The sequence below is a fragment of the Grus americana genome, chromosome 17 (assembly GCF_028858705.1).
Source record: "Grus americana isolate bGruAme1 chromosome 17, bGruAme1.mat, whole genome shotgun sequence".
Taxonomy (NCBI): Eukaryota; Metazoa; Chordata; class Aves; order Gruiformes; family Gruidae; genus Grus; species Grus americana.
In genome coordinates, this window is record NC_072868.1 from 9225649 (window position 1) to 9253570 (window position 27922).

The 27922-nt window shown below is 53.2% G+C and overlaps 2 protein-coding genes across 4 annotated transcripts in view; both read right to left on the minus strand.

The window, feature by feature from the left end:
- The window catches only part of TM9SF4 (transmembrane 9 superfamily member 4), a 17751-nt gene extending 2486 nt beyond the window's left edge, over window positions 1-15265 (minus strand). For 2 of the 3 annotated variants that reach the window (XR_008579602.1, XM_054844986.1), the window contains exons 1-17: window positions 15176-15265; window positions 9373-9486; window positions 7719-7818; window positions 7140-7308; window positions 6930-7059; window positions 5803-5926; window positions 4851-4969; window positions 4599-4710; window positions 4022-4092; window positions 3467-3599; window positions 2832-2913; window positions 2649-2724; window positions 2215-2298; window positions 1790-1965; window positions 1387-1450; window positions 702-821; window positions 70-159 (exon numbers count right to left, since the gene is read on the minus strand). Coding sequence is in view for 2 of the 3 variants with exons in the window: in XM_054844986.1 (XP_054700961.1) it covers window positions 70-159; window positions 702-821; window positions 1387-1450; window positions 1790-1965; window positions 2215-2298; window positions 2649-2724; window positions 2832-2913; window positions 3467-3599; window positions 4022-4092; window positions 4599-4710; window positions 4851-4969; window positions 5803-5926; window positions 6930-7059; window positions 7140-7308; window positions 7719-7818; window positions 9373-9486; window positions 15176-15265 (1854 nt within the window). In the remaining variant the exon portion in view is untranslated. Of the gene's footprint in view, window positions 1-69; window positions 160-701; window positions 822-1386; window positions 1451-1789; window positions 1966-2214; window positions 2299-2648; window positions 2725-2831; window positions 2914-3466; window positions 3600-4021; window positions 4093-4598; window positions 4711-4850; window positions 4970-5802; window positions 5927-6929; window positions 7060-7139; window positions 7309-7718; window positions 7819-9372; window positions 9487-14493; window positions 14515-15175 lie in introns of those variants that run through there. The other variant, XM_054844987.1, reaches the window with a different exon arrangement.
- Window positions 15266-15684: 419 nt separating this feature from the next.
- On the minus strand, window positions 15685-26999 carry HCK (HCK proto-oncogene, Src family tyrosine kinase). Its single transcript, XM_054845716.1, has 13 exons — window positions 26904-26999; window positions 24971-25088; window positions 24478-24520; window positions 24194-24293; window positions 23947-24045; window positions 23678-23781; window positions 23108-23257; window positions 22493-22645; window positions 21977-22159; window positions 21465-21541; window positions 18764-18917; window positions 18361-18492; window positions 15685-17010 (listed from the first exon to the last, which is right to left on the minus strand). Exons 2-13 carry the CDS (start codon window positions 25085-25087, stop codon window positions 16808-16810), a joined length of 1515 nt encoding a protein of 504 aa, XP_054701691.1. The 5' UTR covers window position 25088; window positions 26904-26999; the 3' UTR covers window positions 15685-16807.
- Between the last annotated feature and the right edge of the window lie 923 nt (window positions 27000-27922).

Here is a 27922-nt window from a genome sequence, read left to right on the forward strand (position 1 = left end):
GTTTCCTTTCCCAAAGCCAACAATCTCCTCTAGAAAGGTGGTGCTTTCATACAAGAGCAATAACAATACCTTGTTCACAAAGTAGAAGATGGCATAGATCAGCACATAGAAGGCAGATCCTCCAGACACCAAGAAGGTCCTCCACCACCAGCGGTAATCCTGACAGGGTAAAAAGCCTCAGCGTTATCCCACAGGCTTCCTTTTACTGTGTCACTGTCTCATGGAAGCTGTAAACTTTCTGGGACAGGAAGAACTCCACCCATTTCCCTTCAAAGGAAAACCACAGTTTGGGGCTGGGGAGCTATTTTGTCACAGAAGCGTTTCCAAACAAAGAGGATGAAAAGCTGACCGTGGAGCAAAGCCAGGTCAGTACCACAGCACCTACTACCGAGGAACAGGGTTCAGCCTCTGGCCCTGCATTTCATTTTGTACGTGGATGGGATGAAATGGTTTCTTTGGGAAGAGACATCAGCTCAAAATACCCTGCTCCCAGCAGAATTTCTGGTATGAAACCACAGTTCCCAGCCTAGCAGATAATCAAATAGCTTCAACTCTCCTTGAGGTCAAGAGGGGTTAAGAGCAATCACGCTTGTGAAGCTGGGCCAGACTAGATTTCTGCTGAGCAGCAGCAATAACGTGACCTGTGCTTTTCCAGGAGCAAGTACCTTGAACTACTGAAACAACAAATGCGGAAACCTCACCTCAGCACAAAGCTGGAAGTACACCATGACAATGCTGATTTGGGAGCACGATACCACCAGGATTATAAATACAAGGAAGAGAAAGCCGAAAAGGTAATAGAACTGGTTCTCCCAGATTGCCTGAAATAGACACAGCAGAAATTTGTTTCCATGCTACTGTGATCAATCAGTGAATGTAAGATTAACTTCTAGCAGCTAACCCAAGGAAAAATGAAGAGCCCGTCAGCCTCGTGTAGATGGAACCACAGATCTAATGCATTTCACAATGTTACTTCAGAGGAATCAGGTTTCAAAGACAGCTATGAGGTAGTCTGTTCATTCCCCTCCATCTCCCTAGCAATGAAACAGCAAATTCCTCCCTGTCCACGGAAGATGAAAAATGGGCAGCAGCTGGGATGGCTCAGTGAATGTCTTATGTTACAGTAAGCTTTCATCTTTACCACCATCCTTCAAATCCCCAAGGAGTGTCCCATAGACATCTCCAGGTGTCTTCAGCAAGAGGATAGACTGAAGAGACCCACAGCCCAGCTCCCTCTGGAAACAACACTGAATGGCCTGGAGTGATCCTGCTAGCTCCTTCAGGAAGTACAGGAATAGGAGTCTGCTCCAGTGGAAGCCCCCTCCCCTTCAAAAACTTTGGCATGAGAGGAATCCTATTCAGGAGCAAAGTGGGTTAAATGCTTACACTGAAAATGAAGAACAGTTCAATGAACATAGCTCCAAAAGGCAAAATACCAGCCATGAGAATCCTATAGAGCGAGAAAGAAAAATCATAAGCAGCACAATAGGACTGTCTGGTCATTAAAAGTCCCCTGTAATCACACAGAGCGCTCCTAGCAAAAGCTCTGCAGCTCCAGATTACTAGAATAAATTTCACACAGTAAACGGCACAACTGCTCCCACTCTTGATAAGCACCCGTCATACCACATCGACATTGTCAAGATTGTCTCTGATACTGTATTACTCAAGGAAACACATCTGCCATCTGTCTGTGTCCAGAGACCAGCAGAAGGTGATGTTCAGCAACCCAAGGAGACAGAGGAGAGGGGGCTTAACTCACCGCATTTCCTAGACACTCATCACTCACCCAACAAATTTATTCATATACCACCTCTGCTCCGGGATCTGCCTGGGAATCTGATTTGTCCGTACAGGATTGTCATACGGCTGTTTGCGAAATCCAAAGTAGTAACCCAGGTAGACCAAGGGCAAGGAGATCCCGAACCACATGCAGAGCAAGGCCACCATGGTAGGGAAAGGCACCTGGAATCACACCAAGAGTCACAGAAGTGAGGCTGGCAGCTCACCAGCCCTGGAGACTGAAGTCTCCAACCAGACCAACTCTTGATGATCTTAAAGGTCTTTTCCAATGTACGTGACTCTACAATTCTCCAGTCAACCACTGCACCGGCACCCACATTTAGAAAGATACTGTGAAACTACGCAAGTCCCTGACAGCCCAGTCACCCCCTCCTCCCATCCAGCAGGCTCCGGGATGAAGGTGGTACCTACCGCTCCAGAGGAGTGTTTCCCCCAGATGAAACAGTTCAGGACAAAGCAGATACCAAAGACGACACCCGGATACAGGGTAGCTGTCTGCAAGAGCAACCACAGGTTAAGAGAAAACACATGATAAATCAGCCAGATATTTCTCTTTAACGAGTCCATGGCTGGGACAAGGCACATGTGGAGGAAGCATCCCTTTTGCTGCAGCACTCATACACAGTGGATGGGCTGCGGGAAGATCTCAGACGACCCTCTTGCTTCACTTTAGTACGTGCTCTGGTGTTTGCCCTTTCATGTACAGCTACGAGGACTCGATTCACACCAAATCTCTGCAGTACAGCCAGGCTGTGTCCAGCTACCCGCAAATACATGCGGAGCTTATCCACGTATCTTGCCATCAGCAAAGCTGGATACCCAGCACAGAACACCACAAGACTCACACAAAAGGCTCCCTTCTTCCATCGATGTCCTTTCAGAGTCCGGTACAAGCGGCCAGCAAAGAATCCACCAAAAACCCTGGACAGAAACAAGCCAAGACAAAGAAAATTCACTCTCATTGTGGGGAGAGGGAGAGGAGGGGCGGGCAGGACAGCACTGCTGTGGGAAGCAGCGGGGACACCTACCCCATGAACATGAAGAGAAAGCAGGCGGTAGTCATCAATGCACCCCGGCTAGAAGGTGACAGCATCCCCAGCATAGCAACAACTGTGGAGGGAATAAAGGACAAGGAAGAGCAGCTCTGATGTATGTGTGCTAGCCAGCACCTGGAGAACAGGGGCCCGTCCCATATGCAGATCATGGCTGCCTGGAATCTCTGCCTTCTGCACAGACCTCATTTCCTTCAAAGCATAATGCATCCACTGCCTCCAGCACTGGCCAGAGAGAGGAAGCCACAGCTTTGATCTCAACCTATAGACTGTGCTTTAGCCTCAATTCCCCCAGAGATTTGAGCAGGTGCAGCTCAGAAGGCAAGGCACACATGTGCAAAAGTCTCTCAGCCCACTATCACCCAGGGCTCATATCTTGATAACAGGAAATACAAACACCAAAAGATGCCTTCATCTGGGATGCTACCTAGAAACTCAGAAATGCTGAGCGCAGGCTGATCACCTTGATCAGCCCTGCAACAGGAAGCGTCCTTAATGCAACCTCACTCAAACTAAGGTGAGCGTAAGTTGAAGTCAATGGGAGCTACAAACACCCCTGAGCATCGTTGCTCTTCTCGTTACAGCCACCCCATGCAACATGTGCCACTTACAGATGACAATCAGGATCATACAGAAGAGCTGAATTCCAGAACCCAGGAGAGAGCTGAGGATCATAGGATACTGCGGTGGCCTGAAGACATCTCCATGCACAAGTTTCCAACCAGATTCCTCCATAGTATCTTCCTGTAGCAATAACAGGAAAAGAAGGCATTTAGATACAGTCTAACAGTGCAAATGAAGGTTCTACCAGAGCTAGCCTAAGACATTAATTTCCCTTTATACAGTTCTATAGAATTATATCACTATAGTTAAACTTCTTTCCTCCTGGGCTTAAAACAGTTCAGACCTGAACTGCCAGTGCCAGGGCATACATTTATGGAACTGTCTGCAGTTATTAGGTCTGAAGACACCTAAACCAGTAATCTGCTATTTTACACAGACAAAGGCATTGTGACAGCACATGACAGAACTGCCCCTCCTAACTTCAGGGCTTGAAGCAAAACTGGGTCAAGGAAAGAGACAATACACCCAAGTCTTCAGACAAGATCCCTCCTCATCTGTGCTTCCCTCCCTCTCTGATTCCAGCCCCAACAACAAACACATACAATGTCATCTTCCTTGTTGTAGTTGGCAATGTCCTTCCGGAGAGTCCGGATGATAATCATGCTGAGAATACCTGAAAACAAGCACAAACTGAGTTTAGCTCAGAGGCTCCTACATGTTGTGCTGCTCTCACACTGTGCAACTATGTGGCTCCCATCAACACACAGTTCTGGCTAGGAGAGGAGGCCTTGAGTCATTAGCCATCTCCCCCAGCCTTCAGCAAAGACAGAAACAAAACCCCAGGGAGCAGGGAAGGCAATATTCCAGCAGGAATGGGGTGCTGTGGCTTTCCTGTAGGGTTTTTTTTTTTCCTCCCCTCCTTAAACACAGACATGCAAGATGTGGGTTAACCACTTTCTACTCCCTCAACTACCCCTGTCAGACAAAAGTGGGTAACTGTCTGACCCCATGGGTCACTGCCCAAACCGGGAGGTTTTATCTGCTAATGTTGGTTTCCCGCCCCTTTTGATCAGGTTCAGACATGGCCACATCCTCCTTGAGCCACCTGCAGCTGAGGCTTAAAGAAAGTTCCCTGCAGATTAACAGTAAAGCCTTCTTCACCCCACACATCTCACTCACCTGAAAGGAAAAAGACGACCACAACCGAGTTAATGATAGAAAACCAATGAATCTGCACGTCACTCATGGTCAGGTAGGTGTCCCAGCGGGAAGCCCATTTAATGTCACTTTCCTGAAAGAACGGGAAAGTTCTTCTCATACCAGCACATTCCCAATGTCTTCCACAACACCTCTGTCACAGACACTTGGAGCACTAACTACGAGCCAGCCAATGGTAGTTAGCTGCCAGCCAGCTTCCCGTTACTCCCTCACCTCCCAGTGGACAGAGTAGGTGAAGAGCAACTGGTTCTCTTTAGAAGGATCTATTTCCTGAGGGGCAGAGCCTGTAGCTTCAGGCAGGGTGCACATACTCTTCTCATCAGCCTTCAAGTCTGTAAGGGAGAACATGGCACACACTAGGTCAGCCCTTCCCTCGGGCACCACCTCTCCCACCCATCATCCTGGCCCCAGGTATCCTGAAGGTGCTGGGCTGCAATTACTCCAAATACCGCAGAGGAAGCACTCATTCCTTTCTCACCTCCTTTGCAGTTTGCAAAACTATTCTTCCGATCAGAAGTGGAGGACCAAAGGAAACTTATGCATAAGGCTTTCCTTAACTGGAAGTATAAAAGCCAGAGGCTCTGAAGCCAAGGATCTAGATCATGAGCAAATCCTCTATTCCGTATGATACACTGAGAAACAAAACCTCTCTGGCCGAGCCTGCTGCTGCCAGAATTGCATGGGATGATACACACAATGAGCAACTTCCCTCAAGACACCTGTTTCATGTTGGGCTCACTGAGGTAGGAGTGCTTCCCCCTAACCATTATTTTTAACATTCAAACCTCCTAGAACTGTTCCAAACATTCTGTGGGTCTCTGGACTAGCACGCAGTGTCCCAGTGGGGGAGATCTGGACCACAAGAAGAGCTAGATGCCATGCCTACTTCATACTAGATGACACAGTGCAAAAAACCCGATCTCCAAACTCCAATCTTTTTATATAAATCAATTTTCCATGGATTGCATTTCAAGGATATCTCTATATTTTTGGTACTTCCTCAATAACAAAGGTGTTTATTGTTCTTGTAATTCAGACTCCCTCATTTCTGTACCCCAAGACCATAATGGAAGTATCAGGGTGACAGCTGATGCATCAGTGGTGTTCAACTCTTGGCCCTACAAGAGATTCTTCTCCTTTGCTCCCCTCCCTAAGAGTCTCTCACCTTCTAGTTTAATACTTTGGGGAATCACTTCAAAGCGCACAACCCTGTAGGTGGGCTCCTGGTTCTCTTCCACATCCTCTCTGTGGTAGTAAAGGATGAAGGAGAGGTGGTTGTGCAGGTAGAACTAAAACAGATTGACATTAAATAAAATGTTAGCACACCAGGGGAGGAGCAGACAAAGTTTAGAAGCAACAAACACAGAAAGCAGCTTCAGTACAGAAAACTAAAGACTCCAACTGTTCCCAGATGCATTGTGCTACAGAGCAAGATCAGGCTAACGCTTTCCAAGGCTAAAAGAACATGAGGAGAGAACAGAGATGTCAAAAAGGTAACCCCACAGTCACTCCAGGCATCAGGGACAACGTTTCAGTCTATTCCTGGCCTGGAAAATATTATTATATCTCACATCTCAACCATGCATTCAGTGGCAGCAGAATCACCAAACTTAGGTTGGAAAGACCTCAGTAGCTACAACCCCGAGTTCCCTGCCTGCTTTTTCTACCAGGCAGACATACATTACCCAGACTCCGTGGGGGCCCACAGCTGCCCTATGCTTGTGCTTTCAAAAGGCTCATAAATCACCTAGTACATGAACAAAGTACAGCAACCCCAAGCTGGCAGAGCAGGTTCATTCGCCCGTAAGAACTTAGATTCAAGCAATCAGAGCTGCGTGTACAACTAACAAATGCATCTGTTTATCATACTGAAGTGTTAAGTCAAACACCTAATCTTAGGGCACACAATCATGGAAAATATCTGCAGGAATACACATGCTAAGTTTCCATGTACAAACTTAAGCAGCTTTTCCTCCAATAAACACTTGAAGTACAAGATGCTCCAAGACCATCAAAGATTAGCCAGCCTTTGGGTACGTTGCCTTTGTTCTACTGAGGGGAAACCACCCCATGCAGTTGTCCAACGTTATACAGCGAGTCAAAGCTGGGACTCCTGGCTATTGTACCAGTAGTCCAGCACCCACCCCCTTTTTTCAATAAGAAACCTCTCTCTCATATTTCCACTTTTATAAGAAGCTTTTGGTTGCATTCCCAATTCTGATACTCTAACACCCTCTGACAGACACCCTGAGCTCCTCCGGGCACCCCTCGGACAGCATCTGGATTCTCTACCTTGTTACCGTCCATAAACCCAAGCCTGTATCCATGCTCAAACTGCACATCCTTCTCCTTCTTCTTCTCCTCTTCCTCACGATTGGAATAAAACTCCAGCCGTGTTGCCACAGGGAGGTTATCAGCAATGCTGAAAACACAGATTTCAGATCAAATTTGTCCACAACACAGAATCCCCACTGACACAAACCCATGCTCGAGATGACTCACAGATGGACATAATAATCTTCCCTGATCCGCTCGGCGATCAGCTTGCTCTGCTCCACTGTCAGAATGACTGGCTTATTGGGAAAGTTGCACAGAACTTCACATTTCTTCTCCACGTTCATGGAAACCTGGAAAGGCGTATTTACAATTCGGTCCCCCCGAAGAACCTCACCTGGAAAACAGGAAAATAAGGGCAGAATTGAAGGCTTCTCGCCACTGATCCTGCCCCTGGGCTGGCAGCGTGCTGTACAGCTGGAATGACGACAGCAAGTCTCCTTTGTTACCACAGACGTAAGGATACGACTGAAGGACAGTTTAGCTATTTTGTTGGAAGTATCAAGTGCTACTTATGAAGCAGGTTACATGCCCTCCTTCAGTAAAGGCATTTTCTCTTTCCAATATATGGACATCCTAGTTTGCAAACAGCCAGAGTATAACAAATTAGAGGAAGCAGGCTCTCCACAAACAGTTTATTAGAGATGACATTTGCAACTGCTTTTACTCCTGTAAACATAGCCTCAGGCAGCTTGTAAATGGCAGCCCACTTACTGCTGGGGAACATGCTGTTCAATAGATACGTACCAAGATTCTCAGCCTTGTACGTTATCTTGGTGGGCTGGCAGAAGGGCAATGAGTAGTACTCATACGGTAACTGGGTTCGCGAGCTGGTGAGCTTCACAGCCTGGAGGAAGAACGGAAGGATTATCCCCATGAAAGAACTCTGATAATTTCCTATTCTCTAAGCATCAGCCAGAAGCTAAAGCTTACTTCAAGACACCTCCCATAAAGCTCACGTTTGGGAGCTGGGAGAGCCCCAGCTTTCTTTGCTTTTGCACAGTTCCTAGTTGTAGATTCTATGATTTAGTAGCAATTCATTCACAAACAGAGAAACACTTGAAGGAAGCAGCATGGTGGATTGGTTTCACAAATTTATGACTCAGTGAAGTCCTAAGAAGCAACAAAGAGCTCAAAAGAGATTCAAGAGTCACATTTCATACAAGACTATAGTTATTTCCTCCAAAAAATGTCATGTCACACTGGATCTAGAGGTCTGGCCTCTAGTGATATGAAGAGTTCAGCAATTTTTATCTCTGTAAGGAAAGCCAGAGAGCCATCAGATTGGGAAGACAATGGATGGTGACAAAACCCAAACATTTCTGGAGAATTCCCACAAATCACATGGCACAAGGGAAGTGCAGAGACATACCACCATAGCCAAGGCCACAGTTGCTATGAAAAACAGGAGTGGTTTGTAATGCAACCAAGCTCATTTATTGGAAGAGCGCTGGCAAACACGCCTACTTGCCTTATCACTTGAGGAAGCATTTGGCTCATGAAACCCCTCTGAGAACAGCCATTCCAATACCCTCTTCTTCTGGGAAGCTTACTGTAGCCACAGGCAAGTTTAATTTGCTTAAAAATAGCCCATGTCTGGCAGCCTGTGGCCAGAGAGCAAATTGTGTTGTGCTTCACATGGGAGCAGCCAACCTCAGCATCCCCAAGGGTGCTGGATTTTGCTGAGACAGAGGCCACAGCTTTAGAAAAATAAATGAAATGGGCTATAAATTGCTGATGTCTGGAAACAAAGCCTGGCTTCCTCCTGTACGGGTGAAGCAGTTCCATCATTCACTACCAGCAATAGCGCACAGGAACTGCTCTTCAGCAAGCCTGGGTTGTTAAGCTCTGCAATGCTCAAGGACAAATGCCTGCACTTGGAAAGGACTTATCATGGATTTCACTTGACTTGAAGACACAACATGTGCAAACGGGGTAGAAGAAAAAGGTCTGATTCAAACCACTTCATTATTCTACCATTCACCTAAAGGCCCACCCTCTATAAGCACTTTGAGAGTCACAATAATGCTGGAGAAAAACCTCTGATTAAATTCATTTCAAAGCTACAGTGAGAAAGAGGGCTCTTTTCTCAATTAGAGCAACATCTTGAGGACTTCGGTACAACTGCTGAAGGAATTTGGTAGAATATATCAGAAGCAAGAAAAAGAACCATGCTGGGAAGTGCAGATGATGACAGTGACCGCTTGAGGGCTGCTTATCCCCAAAACCCTACGGGAATGTTGTGAAAAAGAGAAAATATCTGCCCCCAAAATTTTAGTAACAGGATCCCCAAATTTGACTTTCTAGTCCCACTTAGCTGCTACGATATAAAGAAGGAAAAAACCCACAAAACATAAGAAAACCCAAACCAAACAGACTAACAGCTCTAAGTTCATCCTACCTTTATTTCTACAGGATCATTGCGGTGGAAATTGATAGGAGCCACACCAGGTACATAGAAAGAGTCTGTACCGTGCAGCAACAACAGCGAGACCAGTATATATCTTAGCCTTTCCTGCAAAAAGGAGAAGAAACATTAAAACATAACAGAAACATGGGAACAACATTAGAGATGGACAACACCACTGAAAGCATTCATCTTGGCCATTTGAAAGGCTGTACAGTCAGGTGATTCAACACAAATTAAATTCAGAAAATCTATTCTTAACTTTGTTTTGTGACTCTCATGAAGTCCCTTTCCACTCTGTGTCTGTCTCTTCATCTGCGATTAGGAAAACATTGGCTTTGCTTAACCACAAGAAAAAGGCACTTCTTATCTGTAACAGGCTTCATCTAGCAGGCTGTCATCTGACTTTTCTACTCCCACCCATCTAACACCCCTGTGTTAGAAAACTCCAAGGATTACTAGAGAAGAGGGCTGTAGCCCAGGCACTAGATTTTTGTCAGCTCCACATGTCAGGAGTTGTCCTGTACCTGCTTACGGGCTGAGGCTCACGTGCTACCACCTGCAGTGGAATAGTTAGTGCAGGGTAAGGTCTGACACCAAACTAACCACTCGCTACACCCAAAGGGATGGTCACAGCACCACTCCTTCCTATTCCACTTTTCTTTCCTCACCCCTCTGGGCCACAACACAGCTCAGTAACACAGCAAAAATGTTTTCACCTCTTTTTCAGGGAGTAGGGAGACAGGTCAGACTGGAAGGTTCAATCAGTTCCGTGTGGGCTCCAGCACAAACCAGACCCCATACACCAGCAGCAAATCCTTTAATGGACTTTACTGCTTCCTCAGTTTCTACCGTTACCTCGGGTAACCCAGCCCAGCTCAAGCATGATCAGGAAGGCTGTGAAATGAAAATCAAGCTTTAATGAGTATTAGACAGCAGCAGCTTGGCTGGATTAGAATATCAACTCTGGTATAATCTCATTGTATTACTAGATTCAGCCCATTCTCCTAAACTCCCACGTGTACGGCACCACTGGAAAACCACACAAAACCCAGAGTCTGGTTTGCGACAACTCGAGCTAATGATACAGCGATAATAAACCCAATTGCTGCCTCCCCCTGTGTGTCCTCAGCGGGACCTTCTGCCCGTACACCTACATGTAGGAGCTCTGCAATCGGGGTGGGAAGACAAATATAGAAGGGAAAGGCAGTGGAAACAGACTGACCAAGCAAGATGGGCTTGGACTAAAACGAGCCACCACCAGCCTTGGTGCCTGCTCCGGCTCAGCAGTGCCCAGGGTTCAGCACTACCCTCCCACCAATTAACACCATCTGGGCAGACTGTGAGGGAATTAAACACAAGGCTGGCTTGTGGATACAAGCTGAATACCACAGGCAGCAGAGGAGAAAGCACGCCAAGCTCTAGGCTCCCATCAGCTGCCTATGGAGCCTGTCCCAAACAGCCAGCCCCGGCACGGCTGCTCCCTGTCAGCAGCGGATCCACAGGGAAAGCAAAAGCAGAGGGGAGCTGGGATCCGGGACCCAGAGAGCGGCTGGCAGGAGCTCTGGGCACCGACACAGACCCCAGAGCACTGGCACTGCCAAAAGCACCGTTCCTCCTCGCTGGAAAGGGCAGGCTGCTACAGCCACAACATCTTTCTCGGCACGGCACTGAAGCACAGTCAGCATGCACACAACGCCAGAGGAAACATTCACAACAGCTCGATGTTCACGAGCCAGGTGTGGAGAAATAGCAGCTCTATCACAGGGATCCCTCATCAGGTCATGGAAAAATTGTGTTTATTGCCCCCATACCCCCTTCCTCTTCATCACCTTCCTTTTTGCCTTATTCTGAGGCCAGTAAGGTACGTTTGGCCCAGACACCAGCTAGGGTCAATAGAGCATCCAGAATTGGTGGCACTGAGCAGGATGAAAAAAAAGTCAAATATTGGGGTTTTTTAAAATCTAAAATGTATTTAAGACGCAAATGCTAGGCACCTGCATAAAATGTGTTAATACTAAATTATCAGATATATCTTTTTTGCTTAAAAGGGAGATTTTCAGATCTATTCTAAGCACAGCTTAATGCAATTAAAGCAGGCAAGAAGCCTCATCTGGAAAGCAAGTGGGAAGCACTCTTTTTAAAATTGCTTGGACTTTAACACTGATCTACCTTGAAACAACGTGGGGTTTATTTTCTGTGCTTCACTAAATTTTGCCTTCTCCTCTCTTGTAAAAAGAGTGCTCCGTGACTCTCCGACTGAGTAGGAAAAGGTCTCCCAGGCAGGTGAAGCACTGGAAGGAAACAGCACTCTTGTCCTACATCACGCTCTACAGCAGCCAGCAACCTGCAGCAATTCTCTCACTTTGTTTGTCACTGAAGTGCCAGACATACACAGCACAATATTACTTAATAAACCCAGAACCAAATCAGTGCCATCCTTCCTGAAAAGCTTGCAAGATGACAAGATAAGGACAGAATTTTGGAAGGTGCTCAGGAGACATGCAAGCACATCGAAGATGAATTTTTTGATGAACCTTTGACAGAAATCAGGCTCTTTGCATACAGATGATGACGACTCAGGCAGTACCAGGCAACAAAAAAGATAAGAGGGGGACTATGGAAAGTCTTGCCAGGAAAAAACATCTGGTAGCAAGAAATGGGAATGCTGCTATGCAACAGGTGGGGGGAGCTTTGTAAGTGAAATCTGAAGGAAATGCCCAGTGCAGGTTCCTAACCCCGTCCCCCAAATCACAGCACCTGATGAGAAGCAGTACTCACACTGAATTGATCTGTCCCATGCAAAAAGCCTGCTGAAGGAAAGCAAACCTCTTTCCCTCGGAAAAAGAAAAGAAAAATAAATCTATTTCAAATGTCACAATATTCCTTCTGCACACGGGACCCGGACAGAAGTCACACTCGAGTTTCTCTCTTGCACTGGCGGAAAGTAGCCTGGAGAAATCACTGCAGGAGACCAGGCAGAGCATGTCACCCCAGGAACACCTGGCACAGCACAGGCAGGTCACTGCCAGCACCACTGCAAGCACAGCTACACTAACAGCCCTCCGAGCAGTGGCATCAGCCGCTCTCCCCATCATCACAAAACTTGGCAAACTCATCCTCTAAGGGCAACAGCAACTATCCTGAAGCCTGTGGGATCTCTCTTGAAAGATTCTGAAAATCTATTCCTGTAATTAACTTTAGAATGAAGTGCTTAGCTGTAAGAATAAATTAACCCAAACCTTCCTTGCAGCCATTCTAACAGTATTTCTTGTCCTGTGAGCAGCAACGAAAATGGAAATTCACACACAAACCTTCTCCATGAAGGTAATTCTGGATAATTATTGCTATACTTGGTATTTGCAAACAATTCCAGGACACCATTTTGCTGATTCATCTCATTTAGAAAGACTTAAACAATATTGCCATTTTCTGCAAATTCACAAAACCACGCTGCCAAAACCGAGGAACTGTTTAGCTAAATCCCAGCTTGACCAAGCGTGAAGAGACCTTACAACGTGCATTCATGCCATTACCACGCACATGTGTGTGCTTCCCTACAGCTTGCAGTCCTTGAAGCTACCACTGCCAAAGTCTAAACTCCAACATTTATTTAAGGGAAAGGGGAAACAGAAGCCAACAAGCAGCTTTTCCCTGTGGTACTCTGCCAACACACTCGAACGTAAATGAGAGCCCACAGCCGAACATACCTGCCCAGGTTACTGGCAAGCATTTTCTACAGACTGACAGCTTGAAGAAACCTTGGAACAACAACAATTTCATGCATTCTGCCAGCATTTTAATAAGACAGGTACTGTATCAGGGCTGGTTTAAGTCTTACAGTTTCATAATCCACATATGAACTTAAGAACATGATATAGTATTTGCTCAAAGGGAGGAAAAGGAAGCAGGAAGTGACAACGGTGGGTATCATATGAAGTGATGGACATCATCGCATTTATTTTCTACAGAGAAAGGCAAAAGGACATCAAAGAGCCATAATCAAGAACTTTTAACTTTCAAATACAGCTTCAAAGAAAAACAGGGAAAACACAACCTATGCAGAGCCATTTGTCCAGCCAGATTCACAAAGCTCTGATATCCTGTTCCACTTACCTAAACTTTTTAATGTGGTGACAGAAGGGGAGGAAAGACATAACCCACTATTTTGTGGGAAGAAAAAAAAATCCACACGTAACAGCAAACTGAAGCTCTCTTCCACATGCAACATTTATTCTGCCCTCAGGCACATTAACAGGACACGCACAGTGCTAACGGCACCTGCTCTTCGCTCTCTCCGAGGTGCCAGCCTGACACTCACCCTCCTTTTTCAAGGGCTGCCTCATTAGATGCTCTTGACAACTGTTTGGACAAGCTCATCTTTATTGCATCTCTGCCCAGCTCACCCTTGCACTCGGAGGAGTCACTGAAAGCCTTTCGAAAGGAGACAAGTGCTGCATTCACATTGATTTCAGAGAGCTCCTTTGACACCAGGAGAGCTGTTAGCAGTCTTCTCTGCCTTTCATAAAAGGGAAGGCTACAAGGAAATTCCCAGTAGGACCATCTCCAGCTCTCAAAGCCAGCTCAGACACTCCCTCCTCCCTGCCTGGGAGAAAGCCAGCAAAGTATGAAGATGCTTAAAGCAAAATAAATTAAAACCTCCGCTCTTCCAATCTCCCTTCCAGTTTCTGCCAATCTTTATGCTATGCGAGTCACCTCACATCCCCCACCCCGGCCAACAGCAACCTTTGTATCAGCACACATAATTTATTCATACAGCTATTCTTACCGCACATTATCAAGGAAATATCCTTCTATGAAAGCAAGGAGGAAAATCCATTTGTCTACTACAAGACTTCAGGCAAATAATTAACGTCTCAGTGGCTCATTTTCTCCTGTGAGGTGGCACCAACGCTCACCTACCTTAGCAAATTACCACCAGAAACATCTTCAGGTCTCCAAGGATTTAAGGAATAACTCAATAATAATAATAATAATAGAGACACCAAGATGCAGGGAAATAAAGCGGCTGTTCGCGCCCCACGTCCATAATCGTTGCCAAACACTTGTGAAAACCCCACACGACGCAACAGCCTTTTTATTTGGCATAAGCACCTGGTTCAGGACAACGCTTCCCTTCGAGAAAACTGCACCGGGAAGAAAAAGATGGCTGAGGCTCCTTACAACCGAGAACGCCCAAAGTCTCCGCTCCCCCACGGCCGTGCCCCCACCAGGCCCCGCGTCCCTCCTGCCCAGACAACGCCGTGAGTAGTGGAAACGGAGCCGGTTTTGCTGCCGACAGAGCGCAGGGCTGGCGGGGCAAGGACCTGCTCCGCTCCGCTGGGCCCGCGGGCACCGAGCGGCGGCCCGAGCTCTGCCCCGCCCCGCTCTCCCCAGCCCTCCTCCGGTGACACGGCCAGCCGTCGCCCGGGCCGCGGGGACACCCCCAGGGAAACGCGGGACGGCTACAAGGCCCAAAGCGGAACCGGAGAGCCTCCCCCAGCCACGGGCCGGCGCAGCCCGCGGGGACGGGGCGAGGCGGGGGGGCGCGGAGGCCTGCGGGGCTGCGGGCCGGGCGCCGCGTCCCTCCCAGCGCGGTGCAGGCCCAACCCGGAGCCCCCTCACAGCGCCCCGCGCCGGGGCCGCTCCCGGGCCGTCTCCGGGCCGCGCCGCCTGCCCGCGCCGACCGGGCCCGGCAGAGGCCGAGGAGGAGGCGGGAGGGACGCGGGGCCGCACGGGGACCGGACCGGACCGGACCGGGCCGGGCCCCGCCGGCCGCTCGGGCCGCCACACTCACCATCGTCGCCGACGCCGCCATCTTGGATCCACGTGTCGGGGCAGACGTCAGCGGAAGCAGCGCGCGGTTGGCTGCGGGACTTATCGCCATGGCGACAGCGGCCTCGGCAGCCCGGGGCTGGGCCGGACGGTGGAGCTCTGTGCTGTCGGTGCAGGCGTGCGCCGGGGCCAGGCCGAGCCGAGCCCTGCTGCCGGGCCGAGGGCCGCCGCTCCGTTCCCCAGCGGGTCTTCGGCCCCGCGGAGCCAACCGGGGAGGGGGCGGCCCGTGCTGCCATATTTGCTGAGGGCAGCGGCCTTCGCGCGGAGGGTGGGCACGACGCCGCGGGCGCCATGTTCGGTGTGGGCGCTGAGACGGCGGGGAGGCCCGGAACGGCCCGGCCCGGTCCCTGCGGTCTCACTGCCCCGGTCCGCGCGCCGGCTCCGACGGGTGCTGCAGGCCCCCGGGCCTTGCCCCATCCGCCTACCCCCCACCCGGGCTGGGGAACGTGAGGAGAGGCCAAAAGACGAGAGCTCTATAAATACTTTATTGATTACAAAAAGAAGTTTCAAAGCTGATAGAAAAGCAGAGAAGCAACGGTGTTTGCCCTTTTGCATGAGGAAAAGACAGTGACAGTCCCAGAAGTTCTCTGCTGTACAGGGCAATCTTTTAAAAAAAAAAAAAACTTCCTCCTTTTTCCCAAATAACCCATCGTTAAATACTAAAAAATAAAGAACAGCATAAAATTGTGCAAGGAACGCTGGGCTCGTTGCTGCTAATTCAGATGCCCCGGTAGATGGTAAATCACGCCTGCGAGTGGAGCAGCGGGGCTTTCCCACGGAGGGAGAGGGCTCCTCGGCCAGGGCTGGCGGTGGCTGGCTTGGGGCTGCCTTTGGCTCGAGAAGTTGGGGGGATCCGTCTGGGGATTGCCTTGTAAAGCACCGTCTGTGTCTGTCCGTACCTGGCGGCATGCGCTGCCCACCTCCCCAAACTCGTGCTCTGCAGAGGGGCTACCATGAAAAGTACTTAGGAAGGAAACCCAGGAGGGCGAGGAGAGACGTGTTTCTGCCACGCTTGTCATTCAAAACCCAGGATGAGCCGACACACTGCATCACAGCATGCCCGGGTGGGAGTCCGCCAGGATTTCCCCAACACGCAGGGACCAGAACGTAACAGCATTTCACCAAGGCCCTTGCAGCTAAAGCACCTACTTCTGCAAAACAGCATGATAAGATCTCAGAAGGATTAAAAAAAAGTAATAATCTGTTGGTTCTTCTTCTTTGTCACTGACACAGACCCAGCCCTGTTCCTCCTTGCGTGGTGCTGCCGGCACAGGCAACCACCATCCAGCCAGCGCTTCCCGGAACAGCCGCCTCATGGGCACTCTGGCACATGTGAAAGGCACAAGGTATGGCCCCGCGTCGCTTCTGCCTCTGTCCGGCAGCCCCAGAGGGCTGGCCTGAGCATGGCTTCCTCCTGCCCTGCTTCCAGCCCAGCCACAGGAGGAAGGCTCTGGTTCCTGGGCCAGGCTGGTAGAGGAAGGCATGCGCAGGCAAATCACGAGTGGGACAGGGAAAAGCAGAGTGCATGTGCTCGCTGCCACTAACACGGCAGGTGTAGTGCGGGGTATCCGCCGTCTTCACCGAGCCTCCTGTGTTACGGCTGCTGCTGATACTGGCTCTCTGTTGCAGTAAAGAAATCCTCCAAAATGCTCTGTGTGTACTCGAAGGTGGGACGATCCTCCGGTTTGGTCTTCCAGCATCTCATCATAATGTCATACAGCTCCTCAGGGCAGTTCTCTGTGCGGGGCATCCGGTACCCGTGCTCCAGGGCCCTGATCACCTCCACGCTTGACATCCCTGGAGAAACAGGGCAGGATAGGTGAATGTTTCATGGTTTATCACTGATTTTTTTAAAAGCGAAAACCCCCCAAAAAACCAACCCCAAAACTACCCACCCTTTGGGCAATGTCACTAGGAAGAAAAAGGACAGGTTAGAGGGGCTGGGAAGGGGGAACTCCTACTCCCAGTCAGGGAAACGTGAATAACCAAGTTGCTGAGTTGTAGTATGCCATTTTGTACCCCAGCTGAGCAGATCAGATGGGAATTACAATAATTTTGTATAAATTTCAAAAAAATAAAGGCTACACTTCTCCATCTGCTGAGTCTTTAATGAGCCATTCCTTCCAATAAAAATAAGTTAGTGTGACAGCAGAATTGGTCCTCCAAAACAACCTTTTATCCCACCCTAGATCCTTCATGGTTGGTTTGTGGCAACATTTACTTTTCTTGTACAGAGTAATTTCCCATTGAGAAAAGGTACCAAAGTAACAATTAGTGTAAAATACAGGGCGGTTCCCAATGATGATGATTTACAGATTGCTCAAGCCTTCCCAAAAACACCTGGCCCAGCTATCAGCCCTGAACTGATGTGCTACTTCCAAACATGCTTAATCTGCAGGAGGCAGAAAACCACGAGTTAGTGCTGTGATGCAAACTCGTGAGCCAGGAACCTGTGGTGTACAATACCCGCTCTCCCAGGGCCATGCAGTACGGCCTGGGGCAAGGCAGTCATCCTTTCACCTTAAAAACGTGATCTTCTATTTTAGAAACAGAGACACCAGTTCTTTTAGAGATCCTGACTACTCTTGGTTTCCCATGGAGCTGGAGGAGCTCAGGACCTCCTTGCAGGATCAGCCCCAAGATGGTCTATAGAGTAGCTGCCCTTCTCCCCAAAGCAGTGGGCATCCCAAAGTCATCACTACCTGGACCCATTTTGTGGGTTCCCCAGAGAAGATGACCCAGCTCTGCATTGTGGAAATGGAAAGGAAGGGGCCCATGTCACATCAGCGTGGATTTCAGCTCAGTGCAAACAGCTGGTGTCCTCTGAGGACTTCCAGGGAGAAAATCCTCATAATTATCCACCCTAGGTGAGCTCTTGTCCAAACAATAGATGTATTGAGTAGTGCAGACTGCTCACAGACTGCCTTGTGCTCCGGGCTCCTCTCTGTGGCTCACAGACAGAATTGCCATCTTGAGACCTTGTGCTACTGTCTTTGAACTCTGCTTCCAGAGCGAGATTCAGATTTCTCACCATTCCCTCTATTTTCAGAGATCACACTTCATGGAGAAACAGATCCCTTGGATGGGGCCCAGAAGGTGGAGCATGTCTTTCAGAACCAGATCAGAGGAGGGATTTCACCTCCTTACCTGGGTATGGGATGCGCCCATAGGTAATGATCTCAGTCAGGAGGATCCCAAAGGACCAGACATCTGATTTTATAGTGAAAGATCCATAGTTGATGGCTTCTGGTGCGGTCCATTTAATGGGAAACTTGGCACCTGGACAAAGAGATCCAATGGGAACCATGAGCTCTTAATCTAAATGCTGAGAATCTGATGGTGAAATATGGGGAACAAGAAAGAAACAAACAGAAGAGGAACATGTGAAGTGATGCAAATGAGAGGAGCTTCCCTCATCTGCCTGTTTATGCATCACATCCCTCCCAGGGTCCTTGCCACCAAGGTTACACCTTGCTAAGTAGCTCTAAGGGAATCCCACAACCCTTCACCATCTCAGTAAGCGGTCAGACACCCCCAGCAGCTCCTGCACCTTCCCGGGCCATGTACTCATTGTCTTCAATCACTCTGGCCAGTCCAAAGTCTGCAATCTTGCACACCAATATTGCCGACACCAGAATATTGGCAGCTCTCAGGTCTCTGTGGATGTAGTTCCTCTTCTCAATAAAAGCCATTCCTTCTGCAATCTGTAAAAAGGGGAAAGAGAAAAATGCAAAACGGCTGTTTGAAATAACACAACCTCGCTCAATGTGACTGTTACCAGGACTTAACCGAGGTTAACTGCTTCTGGTGAGCGCGTGGAAAGGGGGTGAAAGGGGGCTGAGTCGCAGCAGGAGATGTGATGGGCTCTCCTGCATGGGAACCCCTCTCCGTGCAGGGAATCCCTTGCAGAAGAGGTCAGGGTTTGGGTGACCAGCCCAACACGACCCATTTAAGCCCCTGTGTGAGAAAAGCAGTGAGAACTGGCATCGGAGGAGCTGACGTGCTCACGAGCAAGTGCCTGTGGATGTCCACAGGGCAAGGTACAACTGCTTCATCCATAGCCATGCAGACAGGAAGAGGAGTAAATCATTCTCTGTTCAGAGAGGACATGAGACCAGTCGCCAAATACATCAATAGCTGCTTGAGAGAAGCAGGGAGTGAACCATCCCCTCTCTACACTAAGGGAACAACAAATGGGCTTTCATTGCTGCAGTGAGGGTCAGTCAGCATTGCAGAGCTTCCCCGGTGAGGACACAAAAGCACGGTGGTGGGTCTCCTGAGGAGGGTGGGGAGATGCCTGGGGTCTGCAAGAATAGTTTGTGATAAGTCAGTTCTGCCTTGGCGCAGGATGGCTGTGACAGATCCCCCCCCGCCTGGCTCCATCTTCTGAAGTCTCTGCACTCAGTGGCTGTTTGTGCAGCTATTAGCCTTGATCAATGCAGAGATGATCTGGTGTGCACAACCAACGTCCAAATTTGTGCCAAATTACCCCATGTGGGGATGCTACCAGCATCCAGGAGGGGAAGGGGCCGGAGCAGCCGGAGGGGACACTGCCCCCCATCCCCATCACACCCACACAAACCAGGCCAGGGTAAGGTGCAGTTGCTCACAGAGCTCTCCACACAAAAACCAGAAGTAAACAAGCACTGCAAGAGCGGAAAGATTATTTCCATGACCACAGACACAGTTTTGCTCGCAGTGACTCAGCCCCAGCACAAACCTGGGCGCCAGGCTCGCTAGCTGCCTGCCTGCGTGCACGCCTGCTGCCTGCACATGAAAGCGCTTCAGCCTTCGCTTCTCAGTGCTGCAGAAAGAAAAGCAGTCCCTCTGAGCTACGGAGCCGAGCCGGGCCTTTGCAAGAGCCAGTTTGCTGGGAACAGATGGCGTGCACGAGTGCACAGCTGATCAGCAGACCCTGGCACAGCCGGCTCGAGTAGCCAGTGACCTGGTCTAAGCCCTCGGGGTGTGGGCTCCCATCCTGGCTTTCCTGTTGCGCAGGTACCTCTATGAATTATTTCACAGAGGTACCAAGCTTAGCTCAAAGGGTCCTTGGATTCAGCCAGTGTCTGGGGACACTGCAGAAGCAAGACAGTGCTTGCACAAATGGTTGCACACACGAAGCTACATGTATACCAACACGCTCAGCTGTACTCAAAATCATCTCCTGAAAATATCCTCACAATGATTTTCACTGAGTCCTCCTGCCTCTCCAGCTGCCTTCGCACAGTCCGTGACAGCCCCTTGGCAGGTAGGTGATTTTAACGAACCACAAACCTCCCGCAGGCATTGCTGTGGGGTAACATAACACGCTACGCTCCCTTCTAGAAACCTTGCCCGGCTCAATCTCCCAGGCACTGCGAATGCAGCAAAATGGTTGGCCTGTAGAGTTCATATTAAACACATGAAGCTTAATGCTGCCACGGCTGTCGGTGGGTCCTACCCAGGGGCACGGCCCGAGCGGGTGTAAGATGCTGCCCTGGAGCACCGCAGCTGGTGCCGGGGTGGCACGGGGTGGGTGTGCGGCCATGTGGAGTTTTGTGGGGCTTTTGCAAAGTTTGCAGACGAGGCTCTGTCACACAGAGCGTGTTGTTTGGAGATAACTATTGCATCAGCAGCAATGGATAGAAATCGATAGCTTTGCCACAGCTACTCCCCAGAGAGCCACAGGCTCGGATGGGCCACGCTGACCAGCATCTGCACGTCCTGGAGAAGGGACCGTGCAAACATGAGCAGCAAAAACAAGCTCCAACCCTCACGCATGACTTCCACAAAGAACAGCAGCACCACGGGCAGCAAGGGCTGCAGCCTATGGGGCAGAAACTATGGCGGCCTTAGAAGATGCAGGGTTCCCGGCTCCTCAAAAGGAGCAGCCCGGCCAAAACCCCCCAGTGTCTGTGCAGCTCAGGCAGGACACTGCCTGGGCGCAGGCTAGTGGCTGCGTGCGGCAGTTAATGGGCTAACGGGGAGGAAGCCGCCACTTCTGCTTTCACACACACCTGCTCCTGCACAGGCAGCTGGACACGGATGGTGAGCAGGCAGCCGGCTGCCTGCAGGGTGCGAGGGCAGTGCCGCAGGGAAACCTCGCCGGCTCCTTCCCTGCACCCCCAGTGTTTGCCTGTGCAAACCAGGCTCCTGGTTGGCACTGCTCAAGTCCCCATAAGTTCTTGGGCTCCTCGATCCCCTCACTCACCCTTCTTGGGGGCCAGAGGGAGTGGGAGTGGGGAGCTGGGGAAGGTCTGCTCCCTCCTCACCTGGGCAGAGAAGTCGATCAGCTTCGGGAGCGGCTGCTTGTTCCCCTCCTCGCTCTTCAGGAAATCCAGCAAGCTCCCTGTGGACAGGAAAGGGTGCTGGGGCTGATGGCTCAGCCAGACCCTGCACCCACCCTTGGGGTGGCACAGGTCCCATGGGCAGCACAGGGTGCTGTCCTGGCTCAGTCGGGAAACACACCTGACCCCCACCGTGCTCCCATGGATTTGGCGGAGGAGCAAGCCCTGCTGCAGGCTCCCTCCTGCCTTGTGGAGCACTCCTCCTTGTCTGTCCCCATCCCTCCCTCTCCCAGGGCTGTCACTGCATCCCCCTGCCCAGCACCCTGCCCAGCACCCTGCCCCAGAGCACTCGGACACACAGTGGCAGGAGCCGACCCCACTCCCAGTGCCCCAGCAGCTGGTCCAGAGCCCATGGCCAACCCTGGGGATGCAGGAGGGGCTGATCCTGCACCATCCCTGGGGGACCTGGATATCACCGCCTGGGGCACGGGCAGCACCTTTCTCCATGAACTCGGTGATGATGTAGATGGGCTCCTCCTTGGTGACAACCGCGTGCAGCTTCACCAGCTTGTCATGCTGCAGGGTCTTCATCAGGTTCGCCTCCTCCAGGAAGGCATCCACGGACATGCTGCCTGGCTTCATTGTCTTCACCGCCACCTTGGTGTGCTTGTTATAGGTAGCTGCAGGGTGCCATGACAGACCCTTCACAGCCTGACCAGTGCCCAGGCACTGGGAGCACTGGATTTGGAGCCAAAGCACCCACTCCTACAGATGGAGCTGGTGCACAATGGCTGGAGACCCTGTGCAGCCCAGGGCTGTCCCCATGCACCCACCCAGCGCAGTCCCTGCATTAAGCCCAGGGCCACCTCCACTTCCCCGTGCTCCTCTCCTGCAGGTCACTCCTTCCCTGCCTCTTCCACCCCTCCATCCTCCCATCTCCTCTCCCATCCCTTACCCTTCCTCCTCCACCATCACCTCCATCTTCCTCCCAGCTGCCTCCCCCTTGCTCTCACCCATCCACACTTCTCCGAACTGCCCGGCTCCCAGCTTCCTCTCCAGCCTCAGCGACTCCCGAGGGATCTCCCAGGCATCTTTCTCCCAGGGCTTCTGTGGTTTGGGCACGCAGCAGGGGTAGGTGAGCTTCTGGCACAGCCCGTCACTTTGCCCTGCGGGGAGCACCGAGAGCCATCAATCAGCCTCTCTCACCGGCTGCTTTTTGCTTCGAAGCAGAGCCCACGGCAGCCTCTGTGGCCGCAGGGCATGTCCTGGCACCACGCGTCCCACTGCAAACACTGGGGACACGTCAAACACCAGCCATGGCAGCCCAGCCCCACGAGCAACGCTCTGCCTTGCCAGGCATTACTGCACCATGCAGGCACAGCCAGGGCGCCAGCCCGCCCAGGGTGTCCGGGGACACCGACGTGCACTGCTGTGACAGTCAGCAAGCTGGACACCACGCTGGGGGAGGTCTAGGTGCTGCATGTCACAGCTGGAGCCACAGCAGGAGCCAAGCAGTGACCCGCAGGATCCTCTTGGCCTCTGCACACCCCCAGCTGCCCAGTGGCTGCTCGGCTTGCTCGGGGACAAAGCCCCATCCAGGGCAGGGGGCCAGGCACCCTGGGGCTCACCCTTGTAGTACTGGACCAGCTCCTGCAGCGTATTGAAGTTGCTGCGTGGGGAGATGTAGAAGCCGCCACTATCCAGCGTCCGGATCTTGTAATGCTTCACCGTGCTGCCCTGCAGGTCGTCCCCATCCCGCACCGACAGTGAGTAGCAGCCTGTTCAGGGAGGGGCAAGCTGCCAGCTCCCACGCAAAGGGCACGTCCCCGCTGCGCCCAGCCATCCCGCGCTCGCGGCACACACGGTGCCGTTGCCTGGCAGAGCCACCACTGCAGTACCCGTCCCTACCGTGCTGCCACCACCCCTTTGGCCCCAGGCATGAGGCCAGCTACACCTGCACCCCAAATACCGAAAGCAGCCTCAAAGGGGCATGTCACCGCCCTGTCCCCACCGTGGGGCTCGCACATGTGGCAGTGCCGTGGGCTCTTGTGGGAACACTCACAGCAGGAGCATGGGACCCCCTGTCCCTGCCCCGCAGCAAAGCAGAGCCCCGGGGCTGGGGATGTGTCTCCTGAGCTCCTCTGCCAGCAAGCGAGGGCAGCCGCTCCCCACGCCCTGCCACGGGCACCCCTCTGGACCTTTCGTCGTCTCGCTGTCCCGTATCATGAAGGACCCGATCACATTCCCGGGGCCAAGGAGCTGCCGCTCCGCATCCTTCCGGCTGATACCCTTGAAAAACCACCTGCAGCAGAAACAAATGAACCGAGGAACGCTGCTGGGACTGGGAGAGCTAAGGCTGGTGTGGGTCAGGGCTGGGAGCAGGACATGGGGCAGGAGCAGGGACAGCTGCGGTGGGGGAGCATGGGACTGTGTGGGGCTAGGATGTGCCACTGAGGGATGGACTCACTCCTCTGTCTCCAGCGAGTCGGCTCGGGCAACGTAGTTGCTGGGGATGAAGCCTTCGCACCCCGTCGCCAGTGACTGCGCTTGCCACCACTCCCCCAACCTGCAACAGAGACGGCGTCAGGTCAGCCTGCGGCACCTGGCACTGGGCACCACCAGCTCCTCCAGGCACAAATTCCAGAAAAAAACCCCAGCAGAGCCATGCAAGCCTTCAGGAGACCCCGGGGTGGGGGGACACCGGCAGCACTTACTTCTCCAGCACCTTCAGCTGCTCCCCTTTCTGGAAGCTCAGATCCCCAGCGTGCATCGCCTCGTAGTCATAGAGCGCCAGCACCACGTTGTCCCCCGAGTCTGCAGCAAGGGAGTTCCCTGGGCACCCCTCCCCGTGCTGGGATGGGGTGCCCAGCCACCCCTGCCATGTGCAGCCAGGACACTGGCCAGGACCCCCACAGCACCCAGTGTCCGATCTTCATCGTACCATGTCTGGCCTTCAAAGAAGCCCAGAGCACCCACTTGCAGCCCTTCCTGTACCTACCATCCTCAGACAGGGACACGGCTCTGCTGGGGACATTATTGCTCTGGAAAGCAGACAAAACCAGAGAGTGACATCGCAGACAGCAGAAACTTGTACCCCATGGGGGTCTCGGCCCCACTGCAGCCCCAGCCCCCAGCAGCAGTGGCAGGGGCAGGACGGAACCTGAGGGGCAGCACTGGCACTGCCTGACACACCAACCCACCCAGCACAAGCATCTCTGTCCCCTCCCAACACCTTCATTTTTCTCCCCTTTTTTCCATAATTCCTTGGTTCCCACCGGGTTCGCTCTGCAGTTTGCTGCAGCACGGACTGGGCTCCCACCCCATGGCCAAGCCCCCTGCCCCAGGACACGGGCGCTGCCGGCACCCACAGCTGGCCCCGCTCTTGGTGCTGGCAGCTCCAGTGAGGAGAGGGGCTGAGACCCCCGCAATGGCTCAGCCCCCCGCGATGGCTCAGCCCTGCACCCCCAGCTCGCTCGGCGGCTCTCACTCACCCTCCCGTTGGCACCAGTGGGGTCCCTCACGTAGTGGCCCTGCTGGAAGCTGGGGCCGGGGTCAGTTTTTGTCACCTTCTCTTGGACACCAGCCTCCTTTGACTTCACGCAACCCATCCTGCAGCCAAGGGAGGGGAAGTGAAGCCGTTGCGACAGAAGCGAAAGCCCCGCTCTAGCCCTGCTCCCTGCAGCTCCAACCCAGCATGGTACGGCATTGGCACATGGCATGGGGTGCCCACTGGCCACGCAGCCATGGGCAGAGGGCTCTGCTCCCCCACAGAGCTGAGGTTGTTGGCAGCCACAGGGTGATTGGGCACCCAGTAAGGTGCACAATGGCGTGCCAGAAAGAAGGGACCTCCTGGTGCAGAGAAAGGAGAAGTTACAGGAGGTGAATTTGGGGCAGGTGACAGCAGCTGCCATGGAGCAGCCTCACAGCCCTTCCCTGAAAAGGCCTTCCCAGCTGGGAACGCAAGCGCTTGAGCATCATGGAGGGAAAGAGCCTCTCTGCAAAGCAGGACCCCCATCACGGAGGGGCTCCCCTGCAGCTCAGGGCTCCCCGCCCAGCACTGCTGGTGCTTGGGGCCACCCTGTCCCTCAGCATATCCATGGCCCCCGCACTGCCACGGGTCGCTGCTCTCCACCACGCTCCCTGGCTGCTCTCTGCTGGGGTGGAGCTGCCTCAAACAGCCACCAGCCCAGGGCAAAGGCAAATGCTCAACTTTCTTCAGCTCCCCAAGAAACATCAGGAGGAAAACATGCTGCAAGAAGCACCGAGAGAGGGGAAAACCCCCCGCAATGGCACTTCCCTTGTCCGAGGGAGACCTCGGCACGGAGAAAGGAGAAGGTGCTGGCCATGACAGCAAAGGAGGAAGCTCAGGGCTCAGTGCGGGCCTCAGCCTTTCAGTGGACGTGCATGGCACTGCCAGGCTCAGTGGGTGAGCAGCCGGGCACCAGCAGCACCACCCCGCTCCCATGGCCCTCAAGTGACATTGCTGTCACCTCCCAGCCACCCCACTCCTTGTCCTTCCCAGCACGCCAATGCCTGGGCCAGCCCCGCTCCCCAGGGCAGAGCAGGAGCAGGAGCAGCAGCCCCAGACAGCACGTCCCCCTCACCAGGGATGCCCTGGGCTCAGGCTCGGGACTGGCCACTGGCAAAGTGCTGGATCCTCCCTGGCAAACCCACAAAGCACCTGGCTGAAACTCAGCCGCGATCCATGCCAGCACTGCAGTAGGTATTTGCTGTGCCTGTCCCGCACTGTCTCAGAGCAGGAGACAGAGCATTTGGCAATAAAAAGCACAAACACCTCTGCAAGGTCCAAGTGTCCCAGAGCCACCCAGCCCCACAGCATCCTAGCTCACCGCCACACACAGTGACCGGGTGGCTGTGGCTTTCCCACCAGCTCCTGCAGCACAGCACCGAGGGCTGCTGGCACAGGGAACACCGTTGGAGCAGCCGTTTCTGGTGTGTCCCACACCGGAGGGCCATATCCTGCAGCCTGCATGGCTGTCACCAGCCATGGGTACCAGGCAGGAGACCAGGTGGGATGGGGTGAGCTCATCACTCTGAGACCGTGGCTGCCTGCGGCCCCGCACCCTCACTGCCCTGTGCCTTCGCTGGCAGGGCAAGTGGTGGTGGGTCATTGGCAGGGATCACTCCCCAGAACTGCACCGTGCCCCTCCGGGACACCCCGGCATCTCCTCCCCACCACCCCCGGGCTTCACCGCCCACGGGGCACCCAGGGGCCGCCGCACCGAGAGACCCCGGGACGGGGCCGGACCCGGGGCCGGCACGGAGATGGACCGAGGCAGCGGCGGCTGGCCCCGGGGCAGGGACGGACCGACCGGGCTGCCCGGGACCGGCAGCGGGGCTCCCCCCGCCCGGCCCCGCCACCCTCGGGTCTCCGCACACGGCTCGGCTCCGCTCCGCTCTCACCTTCGCCGCCGTCCCGGGGCACGTCCCGGTCCCGGTCCCCGTCCCGGAGCCGGGGCTGCTGCCGCCGCTGTGCTCTGCCCTGCTGCGCGCCCGCCGCCCCGCCCCACCCGCACCGGTGAGGCCCCGCCCCTCCCGGTAAGACCCCGCCCCCCGGACTCCCCGGTCCGCGCCCCGGACCCCCGACTCCGCCGGTGCTACCCGACGGGGCGTGCGCGGCTGATACCTCTCTGTACGGACCCCGGGGGGCCAAACCGGGATGGGAGTGGGGGCCCCCATCACGCACCGAGCGGGACCCTCCCGGTCCAAGCGGGACCCTCGTGGACAGAAGGCTGCAGAACCAGGTTTCAAGGGCACCCGTGCTGCCCGCAGGGACAGCCCGGCCCGGCTCGGCCCCGCGGGGACCCCACTGCCGTCCGGGTCAAGTTTACATCCTCCCGATGGGTGCCAGAGCCCTTCTCTCTGCCCACGGCCCCCGGGAGCCCGGAGGGGATTTGGGGCCCGGCACCCCAAAGTGGGCCCCAGGCTGTTTCCTTGCCTGTTGCGGGGCTGGCAGTGGGGGACACGGGGTGAGCGCGGGCTGGCCACGGGGTGAGCCTGGTTCTTCATCCCCAGGGAGGAGAAAAGAGGAAACCCTTGAGTGCTGCCCTGTGACGGCGTGCAGGGCATGGGGGGTGCAGGGCATGACACCCACGCTGTGCAGCACAGCTCGGAGGGGCTGAGGGGGGGCATGGGCTTTGCTGTGTCTCTCCGGGCCCTGGTGTTCCCGTGCCAAAGGTCCTCCCTGGCCCCCTCCCCAGCCTGCCGGAGCCTTTGCTCTGGGTAACTCAGAGCACCCCTGAAGGTGGTTCAGCAGCAGCAAAGGGACCCACGGCTCCCCCATGGCACCGACCATCGTGGGCAGACAGGGCTGGGCCAGCCCCTAGTCTGGCTCAGGAGCCTCAGAGGAAGTGGCAGGGCGACAAGCACGTAGCCTGCATGAGGATTTGCATATGTAAATTTTTAAGGAAAAATAAATAGCT